Source organism: Cherax quadricarinatus, chromosome 9, assembly GCF_038502225.1.
Source record: "Cherax quadricarinatus isolate ZL_2023a chromosome 9, ASM3850222v1, whole genome shotgun sequence".
NCBI lineage: Eukaryota > Metazoa > Arthropoda > Malacostraca > Decapoda > Parastacidae > Cherax > Cherax quadricarinatus.
This window is the reverse complement of record NC_091300.1, coordinates 8620431-8632930: the sequence shown is the minus strand read 5'-3', so window position 1 is coordinate 8632930 and position 12500 is coordinate 8620431. Positions and strand designations below refer to the sequence as shown.

Below are 12500 nucleotides of genomic sequence, written 5' to 3'. Positions count from 1 at the left end.
ATCTCATCAACAGCAGCCAACATGGTTTCAGGGACGGGAAATCCTGTGTCACAAACCTACTGGAGTTCTATGACATGGTGACAGCAGTAAGACAAGAGAGAGAGGGGTGGGTGGATTGCATATTCTTGGACTGCAAGAAGGCGTTTGACACAGTTCCACACAAGAGATTGGTGCAAAAACTGGAGGACCAAGCAGGGATAACAGGGAAGGCACTACAATGGATCAGGGAATACTTGTCAGGAAGACAGCAGCGAGTCATGGTACGTGGCGAGGTGTCAGAGTGGGCACCTGTGACCAGCGGGGTCCCACAGGGGTCAGTCCTAGGACCAGTGCTGTTTCTGGTATTTGTGAACGACATGACGGAAGGAATAGACTCTGAGGTGTCCCTGTTTGCAGATAACGTGAAGTTGATGAGAAGAATTCACTCGATCGAAGACCAGGCAGAACTACAAAGGGATCTGGACAGGCTGCAGACCTGGTCCAGCAATTGGCTCCTGGAGTTCAATCCCACCAAGTGCAAAGTCATGAAGATTGGGGAAGGGCAAAGAAGACCGCAGACGGAGTACAGTCTAGGGGGGCCAGAGACTACAAACCTCACTCAAGGAAAAAGATCTTGGGGTGAGTATAACACCGGGCACATCTCCTGAAGCGCACATCAACCAAATAACTGCTGCAGCATATGGGCGCCTAGCGAACCTCAGAACAGCATTCCGACATCTTAATAAGGAATCATTCAGGACCCTGTACACCGTGTACGTTAGGCCCATATTGGAGTATGCGGCACCAGTTTGGAACCCACACCTAGCCAAGCACGTAAAGAAACTAGAGAAAGTGCAAAGGTTTGCAACAAGACTAGTCCCAGAGCTAAGAGGTATGTCCTACGAGGAGAGGTTAAGGGAAATCAACCTGACGACACTGGAGGACAGGAGAGATAGGGGGGACATGATAACGACATACAAAATACTGAGAGGAATTGACAAGGTGGACAAAGACAGGATGTTCCAGAGATTGGACACAGTAACAAGGGGACACAGTTGGAAGTTGAAGACACAGATGAATCACAGGGATGTTAGGAAGTATTTCTTCAGCCACAGAGTAGTCAGTAAGTGGAATAGTTTGGGAAGCGATGTAGTGGAGGCAGGATCCATACATAGCTTTAAGCAGAGGTATGATAAAGCTCACGGCTCAGGGAGAGTGACCTAGTAGCGATCAGTGAAGAGGCGGGGCCAGGAGCTCGGACTCGACCCCCGCAACCTCAACTAGGTGAGTACAACTAGGTGAGTACACACTTACACACACACAAACACACATACACACAAACACACACACACACACACACATACACACACACACACACATTATTGGGGTACCACTCTACAAGACCGGGATACCTAGCTACAAGACCGGAATACTACATTACAAGACCGGGATACCTAGCTACAAGACCGGAATACTACATTACAAGACCGGGATACCACGCTACAAGACCTGGATACCACGCTACAAGACCGGAATACTACATTACAAGACCGGGATACCTCGCTACAAGACCGGAATACTACATTACAAGACCGGGATACCTCGCTACAAGACCGGAATACTACATTACAAGACCGGGATACCTCGCTACAAGACCGAAATACTACATTACAAGACCGGGATACCACGCTACAAGACCGGAATACTACATTACAAGACCGGGATACCTCGCTACAAGACCGGAATACTACATTACAAGACCGGGATACCTCGCTACAAGACGGAGATACTTCAACCTCAGAGCAGTAATAACCTGGAAATAATCTCCGGGAAACCGCTGTCTCTCCTCGGGTATCTCTCTCTCTCACTTGCCGGATTTTTTACCTTTATATCCCGTATACAGAGAGGCGAAACTCCTTTCCCTAGCCTGGCACTAAGTCAAAATTGCTCTTCATAGAGAACCAGCACACGACGTTGTCTCTAAGAGAGAGAGACAGAGAGAGAGAAAGAGAGAGAGAGAGATCTGAGGGACTGATAGGCTGTTGAATTGGAAATGAAAGTGGAAGAGGTTCAAAATAATTACCACGCACTTGAAGGAGAAGAATATTGGCAGCTGCGTGGAAGTCTACGGTACCAGCCACGATGATTTCATTATGTCGCTCACTGGAACTGTTAATATATATGTGTCTGCGTGTGTGTGTATATATATATATATATATATATATATATGTATATATATATATATATATATATATATATATATATATATATATATATATATATATATATATATATATATATATATATATATATATATATATATATATATATATATATATTACTTTAAAAGTGGCCTTAATAGTTGCATATTCTTTAGCAGTGTACAAATAATTCAGGAACTTGTATTCTGTTTATGTATTCAAGAATGTGCAATGGTTGTGATGCTTATTGGAGAGAGTCACACACACACACACACACACACACACACACACACACACACACACACACACACACACACACACACACACACACACACACACACACACACACACACACACACACACACACACACACACACACACACACACACACACACACACACACACACACACACACACACACACACACACACACACACACACACACACCCACACACACACACACACACACACACACACACACACACACACACACACACACACACACACACACACACACACACACACACACACACACACACACACACACACATGTACGTGATTCAACGTCCAGAATTCTATTCAGCGTCACAAGCAATTTACAAATTGTCTCTCAGCTTCAAGTTTTAAATTTCAACTCAGAGATTTGCATATTATGTCCAGCCAGTCCTCTCTTCCCCCTCCCTCTTTCCCTCCCTCTTTCCTTCCCCTCCCTTCCCCTCCCATCCCCTCTCCTACCTTTCCCTATCTTGCCGTTGTAATATCATTAATATAAGAACATAAGAGTGAGGGGACACTGCAGGAGGCCTATTAACCCGTGCTAGGCACGTCCAGCTCGCACCCACTTCACATAACTTTTCATCTTTCTATTTAAAGCAACTCAGAGTTCTCACCTCCCTGAGGCGACCTGGCAGTGTCTTACACTCGTCTACCTGGCAGTGTCTTGCACTCGTCTACCTGGCAGTGTCTTCCACTCGTCTACCTGGCAGTGTCTTCCACTCGTCTACCTGGCAGTGTCTTGCACTCGTCTACCTGGCAGTGTCTTGCACTCGTCTACCTGGCAGTGTCTTGCACTCGTCTACCTGGCAGTGTCTTCCACTCGTCTACCTGGCAGTGTCTTGCACTCGTCTACCTGGCAGTGTCTTACACTCGTCTACCTGGCAGTGTCTTACACTCGTCTACATGGCAGTGTCTTACACTCGTCTACCTGGCAGTGTCTTACACTCGTCTACCTGGCAGTGTCTTCCACTCGTCTACCTGGCAGTGTCTTACACTCGTCTACATGGCAGTGTCTTGCACTCGTCTACCTGGCAGTGTCTTGCACTCGTCTACCTGGCAGTGTCTTGCACTCGTCTACCTGGCAGTGTCTTCCACTCGTCTACCTGGCAGTGTCTTGCACTCGTCTACCTGGCAGTGTCTTACACTCGTCTACCTGGCAGTGTCTTACACTCGTCTACCTGGCAGTGTCTTACACTCGTCTACCTGGCAGTGTCTTGCACTCGTCTACCTGGCAGTGTCTTACACTCGTCTACCTGGCAGTGTCTTACACTCGTCTACCTGGCAGTGTCTTACACTCGTCTACCTGGCAGTGTCTTACACTCGTCTACCTGGCAGTGTCTTGCACTCGTCTACCTGGCAGTGTCTTGCACTCGTCTACCTGGCAGTGTCTTGCACTCGTCTACCTGGCAGTGTCTTGCACTCGTCTACCTGGCAGTGTCTTACACTCGTCTACCTGGCAGTGTCTTACACTCGTCTACCTGGCAGTGTCTTCCACTCGTCTACCTGGCAGTGTCTTGCACTCGTCTACCTGGCAGTGTCTTGCACTCGTCTACCTGGCAGTGTCTTACACTCGTCTACCTGGCAGTGTCTTGCACTCGTCTACCTGGCAGTGTCTTCCACTCGTCTACCTGACAGTGTCTTCCACTCGTCTACCTGGCAGTGTCTTACACTCGTCTACCTGGCAGTGTCTTACACTCGTCTACCTGGCAGTGTCTTCCACTCGTCTACCTGACAGTGTCTTCCACTCGTCTACCTGGCAGTGTCTTACACTCGTCTACCTGGCAGTGTCTTCCACTCGTCTACCTGGCAGTGTCTTGCACTCGTCTACCTGGCAGTGTCTTGCACTCGTCTACCTGGCAGTGTCTTACACACGTCTACCTGGCAGTGTCTTGCACTCGTCTACCTGGCAGTGTCTTACACTCGTCTACCTGGCAGTGTCTTACACTCGTCTACCTGGCAGTGTCTTACACTCGTCTACCTGGCAGTGTCTTACTCGTCTACCTGGCAGTGTCTTCCACTCGTCTACCTGGCAGTGTCTTACACTCGTCTACCTGACAGTGTCAGTGTCTTCCACTCGTCTACCTGGCAGTGTCTTACACTCGTCTACCTGGCAGTGTCTTACAGTCGTCTACCTGGCAGTGTCTTACACTCGTCTACCTGGCAGTCTACCTGGCAGTGTCTTACACTCGTCTACCTGGCAGTGTCTTCCACTCGTCTACTCGTCTACACTGGCAGTGTCTTCCACTCGTCTACCTGTCTACCTGGCAGTGTCTTACACTCGTCTACCTGGCAGTGTCTTACACTCGTCTACCTGGCAGTGTCTTACGTTCGTCTACCTGGCAGTGTCTTACACTCGTCTACCTGGCAGTGTCTTACACTCGTCTACCTGGCAGTGTCTTACACTCGTCTACCTGGCAGTACACTCGTCTACCTGGCAGTGTCTTCCACTCGTCTACCTGGCAGTGTCTTACACTCGTCTACCTGGCAGTGTCTTACACTCGTCTACCTGGCAGTGTCTTACACTCGTCTACCTGGCAGTGTCTTACACTCGTCTACCTGGCAGTGTCTTACACTCGTCTACCTGGCAGTGTCTTACACTCGTCTACCTGGCAGTGTCTTACACTCGTCTACCTGGCAGTGTCTTACACTCGTCTACCTGGCAGTGTCTTACACTCGTCTACCTGGCAGTGTCTTACACTCGTCTACCTGGCAGTGTCTTACACTCGTCTACCTGGCAGTGTCTTACACTCGTCTACCTGGCAGTGTCTTACACTCGTCTACCTGGCAGTGTCTTACACTCGTCTACCTGGCAGTGTCTTACACTCGTCTACCTGGCAGTGTCTTACACTCGTCTACCTGGCAGTGTCTTACACTCGTCTACCTGGCAGTGTCTTACACTCGTCTACCTAGCAGTGTCTTACATTCGTCTACCTGGCAGTGTCTTCCACTCTTCTACCTGGCAGTGTCTTCACACTCGTCTACCTGGCAGTGTCTTACACTCGTCTACCTGGCAGTGTCTTACACTCGTCTACCTGGCAGTGTCTTACACTCGTGTCTTACACTCGTCTACCTGGCAGTGTCTTCCACTCGTCTACCTGGCAGTGTCTTACACTCGTCTACCTGGCAGTGTCTTACACTCGTCTACCTGGCAGTGTCTTGCACTCGTCTACCTGGCAGTGTCTTACACTCGTCTACCTGACAGTGTCTTGCACTCGTCTACCTGGCAGTGTCTTACACTCGTCTACCTGGCAGTGTCTTCCACTCGTCTACCTGGCAGTGTGTTACACTCGTCTACCTGGCAGTGTCTTCCACTCGTCTACCTGGCAGTGTCTTCCACTCGTCTACCTGGCAGTGTCTTACACTCGTCTACCTGGCAGTGTCTTACACTCGTCTACCTGGCAGTGTCTTACACTCGTCTACCTGGCAGTGTCTTACACTCGTCTACCTGGCAGTGTCTTACACTCGTCTACCTGGCAGTGTCTTACACTCGTCTACCTGGCAGTGTCTTACACTCGTCTACCTGGCAGTGTCTTACACTCGTCTACCTGGCAGTGTCTTACACTCGTCTACCTGGCAGTGTCTTACACTCGTCTACCTGGCAGTGTCTTACACTCGTCTACCTGGCAGTGTCTTACACTCGTCTACCTGGCAGTGTCTTACACTCGTCTACCTGGCAGTGTCTTACACTCGTCTACCTGGCAGTGTCTTACACTCGTCTACCTGGCAGTGTCTTACACTCGTCTACCTGGCAGTGTCTTACACTCGTCTACCTGGCAGTGTCTTACACTCGTCTACCTGGCAGTGTCTTACACTCGTCTACCTGGCAGTGTCTTACACTCGTCTACCTGGCAGTGTCTTACACTCGTCTACCTGGCAGTGTCTTACACTCGTCTACCTGGCAGTGTCTTGTCTTACACTCGTCTACCTGACAGTGTCTTACACTCGTCTACCTGGCAGTGTCTTACACTCGTCTACCTGGCAGTGTCTTACACTCGTCTACCTGGCAGTGTCTTACACTCGTCTACCTGGCAGTGTCTTACACTCGTCTACCTGGCAGTGTCTTACACTCGTCTACCTGGCAGTGTCTTCCACTCGTCTACCTGACAGTGTCTTCCACTCGTCTACCTGGCAGTGTCTTACACTCGTCTACCTGGCAGTGTCTTACACTCGTCTACCTGGCAGTGTCTTACACTCGTCTACCTGGCAATGTCTTACACTCGTCTACCTGGCAGTGTCTTCCACTCGTCTACCTGACAGTGTCTTACACTCGTCTACCTGGCAGTGTCTTACACTCGTCTACCTGGCAGTGTCTTACACTCGTCTACCTGGCAGTGTCTTACACTCGTCTACCTGGCAGTGTCTTACACTCGTCTACCTGGCAGTGGCAGTGTCTTACACTCGTCTACCTGGCAGTGTCTTACTCGTCTACCTGGCAGTCTTACACTCGTCTACCTGGCAGTGTCTTACACCTGGCAGTGTCTACTCGTCTTACCTCGTCTACCTGGCAGTGTCTTACACTCGTCTACAGTGTCTTACTCGTCTACCTGGCAGTGTCTTACACTCGTCTACCTGGCAGTGTCTTACACTTGTCTACCTGGCAGTGTCTTACACTCGTCTACCTGGCAGTGTCTTACACTGGCAGTGTCTTACACTCGTCTACCTGGCAGTCTTACACTCGTCTACCTGGCAGTGTCTTACACTCGTCTACCTGGCAGTGTCTTACACTCGTCTACCTGGCAGTGTCTTATACTCGTCTACCTGGCAGTGTCTTGCACTCGTCTACCTGGCAGTGTCTTACACTAGTCTACCTGTGTCTTACCTCGTCTACCTGGCAGTGTCTTCCACTCGTCTACCTGGCAGTGTCTTACACTCGTCTACCTGGCAGTGTCTTACACTCGTCTACCTGGCAGTGTCTTACACTCGTCTACCTGGCAGTGTCTTCCACTCGTCTACCTGGCAGTGTCTTACACTCGTCTACCTGGCAGTGTCTTACACTCGTCTACCTGGCAGTGTCTTACACTCGTCTACCTGGCAGTGTCTTACACTCGTCTACCTGGCAGTGTCTTACACTCGTCTACCTGGCAGTGTCTTACACTCGTCTACCTGGCAGTGTCTTCCACTCGTCTACCTGGCAGTGTCTTCCACTCGTCTACCTGGCAGTGTCTTGCACTCGTCTACCTGGCAGTGTCTTGTGTCTTCCACTCGTTCTTACACTCGTCTACCTGCAGTGTCTTCCACTCGTCTACCTGGCAGTGTCTTCCACTCGTCTACCTGGCAGTGTCTTACACTCGTCTACCTGGCAGTGTCTTACACTCGTCTACCTGGCAGTGTCTTACACTCGTCTACCTGGCAGTGTCTTACACTCGTCTACCTGGCAGTGTCTTACACTCGTCTACCTGGCAGTGTCTTACACTCGTCTACCTGGCAGTGTCTTACACTCGTCTACCTGGCAGTGTCTTACACTCGTCTACCTGGCAGTGTCTTACACTCGTCTACCTGGCAGTGTCTTCCACTCGTCTACCTGGCAGTGTCTTACACTCGTCTACCTGGCAGTGTCTTACACTCGTCTACCTGGCAGTGTCTTACACTCGTCTACCTGGCAGTGTCTTACACTCGTCTACCTGGCAGTGTCTTGCACTCGTCTACCTGGCAGTGTCTTACACTCGTCTACCTGGCAGTGTCTTATACTCGTCTACCTGGCAGTGTCTTGCACTCGTCTACCTGGCAGTGTCTTACACTCGTCTACCTGGCAGTGTCTTATACTCGTCTACCTGGCAGTGTCTTGCACTCGTCTACCTGGCAGTGTCTTACACTAGTCTACCTGGCAGTGTCTTATACTCGTCTACCTGGCAGTGTCTTACACTCGTCTACCTGGCAGTGTCTTACACTCGTCTACCTGGCAGTGTCTTACACTCGTCTACCTGGCAGTGTCTTACACTCGTCTACCTGGCAGTGTCTTCCACTCGTCTACCTGGCAGTGTCTTACACTCGTCTACCTGGCAGTGTCTTACACTCGTCTACCTGGCAGTGTCTTACACTCGTCTACCTGGCAGTGTCTTACACTCGTCTACCTGGCAGTGTCTTCCACTCGTCTACCTGGCAGTGTCTTACACTCGTCTACCTGGCAGTGTCTTCCACTCGTCTACCTGGCAGTGTCTTCCACTCGTCTACCTGGCAGTGTCTTCCACTCGTCTACCTGGCAGTGTCTTGCACTCGTTTACCTGGCAGTGTCTTCCACTCGTCTACCTGGCAGTGTCTTCCACTCGTCTACCTGGCAGTGTCTTCCACTCGTCTACCTGGCAGTGTCTTGCACTCGTTTACCTGGCAGTGTCTTCCACTCGTCTACCTGGCAGTGTCTTACACTCGTCTACCTGGCAGTGTCTTACACTCGTCTACCTGGCAGTGTCTTCCACTCGTCTACCTGGCAGTGTCTTACACTCGTCTACCTGGCAGTGTCTTACACTCGTCTACCTGGCAGTGTCTTCCACTCGTCTACCTGGCAGTGTCTTACACTCGTCTACCTGGCAGTGTCTTACACTCGTCTACCTGGAAGTGTGTTACACTCGTCTACCTGGCAGTGTCTTCCACTCGTCTACCTGGCAGTGTCTTACACTCGTCTACCTGGCAGTGTCTTACACTAGTCTACCTGGCAGTGTCTTATACTCGTCTACCTGGCAGTGTCTTCCACTCGTCTACCTGGCAGTGTCTTCCACTCGTCTACCTGACAGTGTCTTCCACTCGTCTACCTGGCAGTGTGTTACACTCGTCTACCTGGCAGTGTCTTACACTCGTCTACCTGGCAGTGTCTTACACTCGTCTACCTGGCAGTGTCTTACACTCGTCTACATGGCAGTGTCTAACACTCGTCTACCTAGCAATGTCTAACACTCTCTTGCCAAATTTCTCAAACTTGAGTCCATTGTTGCGAGTCCTGTCTGGATATTTTCAGCACGCTATTTATATCCCCTTTATTTATTCCTATCTTCCATTTGTAAACTTTCGTCATATTTCCCCTAATACACCTTTCGTTATTGTTATAATTAAATTAAACTCTAAACTCTACCTTCGTAGGAAAGATTTCTGATAAGTGATCAACTTGGCCGTCCTTCTCTGTATGTTTTCCAGGGCAGTTATGTCCATCCTGTAAAATGGAGACCAGAACTGAGCAGCATAATCTAAACGAGGCTTTAGCAAATGTATATAAAGTTGAAATTTGACCTGAAGGCTTTATTACGAACTCTTGTGCACTGTTGTCTTAGTATTAAATTTCTGCCAACCAGAATTCCTAATATTTTATTAACATTCAGTCTGACTAAGAATTACATTGTTTAGCTGATAAACATTAGTTATTTCCGTTTCCTAGGATTAAAACCTTGCACTTGTCTGCCACATCTTCGACCACCACACCAGACTATTCAGGTCATCCTGTAGTGCTCTAGTGTATTTATTACAAATTATTTCACGACTTCATTTAGTGTCCTCGGCGAAGTTACTAATGTCGCTATTCATCTCTTTTTCAATGTAGATTATGAACAACAAGGGTCCCAACAGTGACCCCCTGTTGATATCCACTAGTAACCGGGCTCCATTCTGATTTATCCCCGTTAAAGAAACTGTTGCCTATCCGTTAACCATGCCTCGACCTAGGAGAGAATTACTCCTGCAATACCATGTGCCGCGACTTTCTTTATCAGACTATTGCGTGAAACTCTCTCAAAGAGCTTACTGAAATACATATACACAATATTGTGTTGTTTCTCTTGGTTCACCGCCTCGAACACTTTAATAAAAAAAAAAATTAGACAATTCGCGAGGCAAGAAATTACCTTTGCAAACCCGTTCTGAGCATCATTCATCAAATTATTTCTTTCAGTGTGACTTCCAAACACATCAATAATTACTGTTTCCAACAGCTTCCCCGTAAATGAGGCTACGCTGATTGGTCTATAATTTGAAGATAAGAAGCTGCCTCCCCCTCTGTAAATGGGTGTCGCATTTAACATTTTCCGCTTATCAGGAATACCTGTTTGTAGTGACCTGTTGCAGACACTAGCTAATGATTTGTTAACTTCCTGCTTGCGTTTATTTAGAAACTTTGAAGACTGCTCATCAGAGACCTGTGACAAATTGGGTTTCAGAGACCTGTGACATGTTGGGTTTCAGAGACCTGTGACATGTTGGGTTTCAGAGACCTGTGACATGTTGGGTTTCAGAGACCTGTGACATGTTGGGTTTCAGAGACCTGTGACATGTTGGGTTTCAGAGACCTGTGACATGTTGGGTTTCAGAGACCTGTGACATGTTGGGTTTCAGAGACCTGTGACATGTTGGGTTTCAGAGACCTGTGACATGTTGGGTTTCATTCTGTCAAGTTGTCCGAGGATCAGGTCACCAGTGACCTTGATCATACATGGTTTATTCTGGTCCTGACCGTTATTACTGATCTCTGACACTGAGAGAGATCTCAGTGTCAGAGATCAGAGAGAGAGAGAGAGAGAGAGAGAGAGAGAGAGAGAGAGAGAGAGAGAGAGGGAGAGAGTCAAAATTTTTTACACATTTCCTTATTACTGTCAGTATGATGATCTGAGATATATTAGTAATGGTAGTTGTGGTACTGCTGGTAGTTGTGGTAGTACTCGTAGTTGTGGTTGTAGTAGTAATGGTAGTTGCGGTTGTAGTAGTTCTGGTAGTTGTGGTTATAATAGTACTGGTAATTGTGGTTATGAACGTACTGGTAGTTGTGGTACTGCTGGTAGTTGTGGTTGTAGAAGTAATGATAGTTGTGGTTGTAGTAGTTCTGGTAGTTGTGGTTATAATAGTACTGGTAATTGTGGTTATGAAAGCACTGGTAGTTGTGGCTATAATAGTACTAGTAGTTGTAGTTATAATAGTACTGGTAGTTGTGGTTATAATAGTACTAGTAGTTGTGGTTATAATAGTACTGGTAGTTGGTTGTAGTAGTACTAGTAGTTGTGGTTGACAGTAGGAACGGGAAGGTAATCGAACTTGATGCGAGGTAGGAGGGAATGGGAAGGGTAGCTCCAATTCCACGGATCAAGAGCCCTTCACCTACCTCAAGTTACCCCTTAAAGGGGAGTCAAGGGATAGAGGGAGGGGAAGGGAGAGGGAGGAAGGGAGGAGGTCCCTTGGAAGCCTCTTTTTTATTTTTAAAGGGAGAATGTTGAAACAGGCTTCATTCCTTACAACCTTATTGCAACCCCCCGGTTTTATTGACCATATTGCAACCCCTGGTTTTATTGACCTTATTACAGCCCCGTGGTTTTATTGACCTTATTACAGCCCCGTGGTTTTATTGACTTTCCTGAAGCTCCGTGGTTTTATTGACCATATTGCAGCCCAATGGTTTTATTGACCTTATTGCAGACCATGGGTTTTATTGACCCTATTGCAACCCCTGATTTTATTGACCTTATTGCAGCCCACTGGTTTTATTGATTTTGCTGCAGCCCCCTGGCTTTATTGACCTTATTGCAGTCCCCTAGTTTTATTGACCTTATTGCAGCCCCTGGTTTTATTGACCTTATTGCAGCCCCTTGGTTTTATTGACTTTATTACATCACATGGTTTTATTGAACTTATTACAGCCCCTAATTTTATTGGCCTTATTGCAGCCCCCTGGTTTTAGTGGCCTTATTGCAGCATTCTGGTTTTACTGACATTATGCAGCCCCCTGGTTTCATTGACCTTATTGAAACTCTCTCGTTTTATTGATCTTATTGCAACTTCTTAGTTCTATTGGCCTTATTTCAGCTCACTGATTTTATTGACCTTATTCCAACCTCTGATTTTATTGATCTTATTGCAGCCCTGGTTTTATTGAGCTTATTGCAGCTCCCTGGTCTTAGTGACCTTATTTCAGCCCCATAGTTTTATTGACCTTATTGCAACCCCTTGTTTTATTGACATTATTGCCATCCCTGGATTTACTGATCTTATTTCAGCCCCCTGGCTTTATTGACCTTTTTGCAACCGCTATTTTTATTAACCTTTTTGCAAATCCTGGATTTATTAACCTTATTGCAA

General features: G+C 47.7%; 1 protein-coding gene across 1 annotated transcript in view; it reads right to left on the bottom strand.

Annotated features, from left to right (window-relative positions):
- Nucleotides 1-9501: 9501 nt before the first annotated feature.
- LOC138852482 (uncharacterized) overlaps nt 9502-12500 on the bottom strand; it is a gene marked incomplete at its 5' end in the record, with an annotated part of 9509 nt that continues 6510 nt past the window's right edge. The window contains 2 exons of the mRNA XM_070083464.1: nt 9502-9597; nt 10283-10433. Coding sequence (XP_069939565.1) covers nt 9502-9597; nt 10283-10433 — 247 coding nt within the window. The remainder of the gene's footprint in view (nt 9598-10282; nt 10434-12500) is intronic.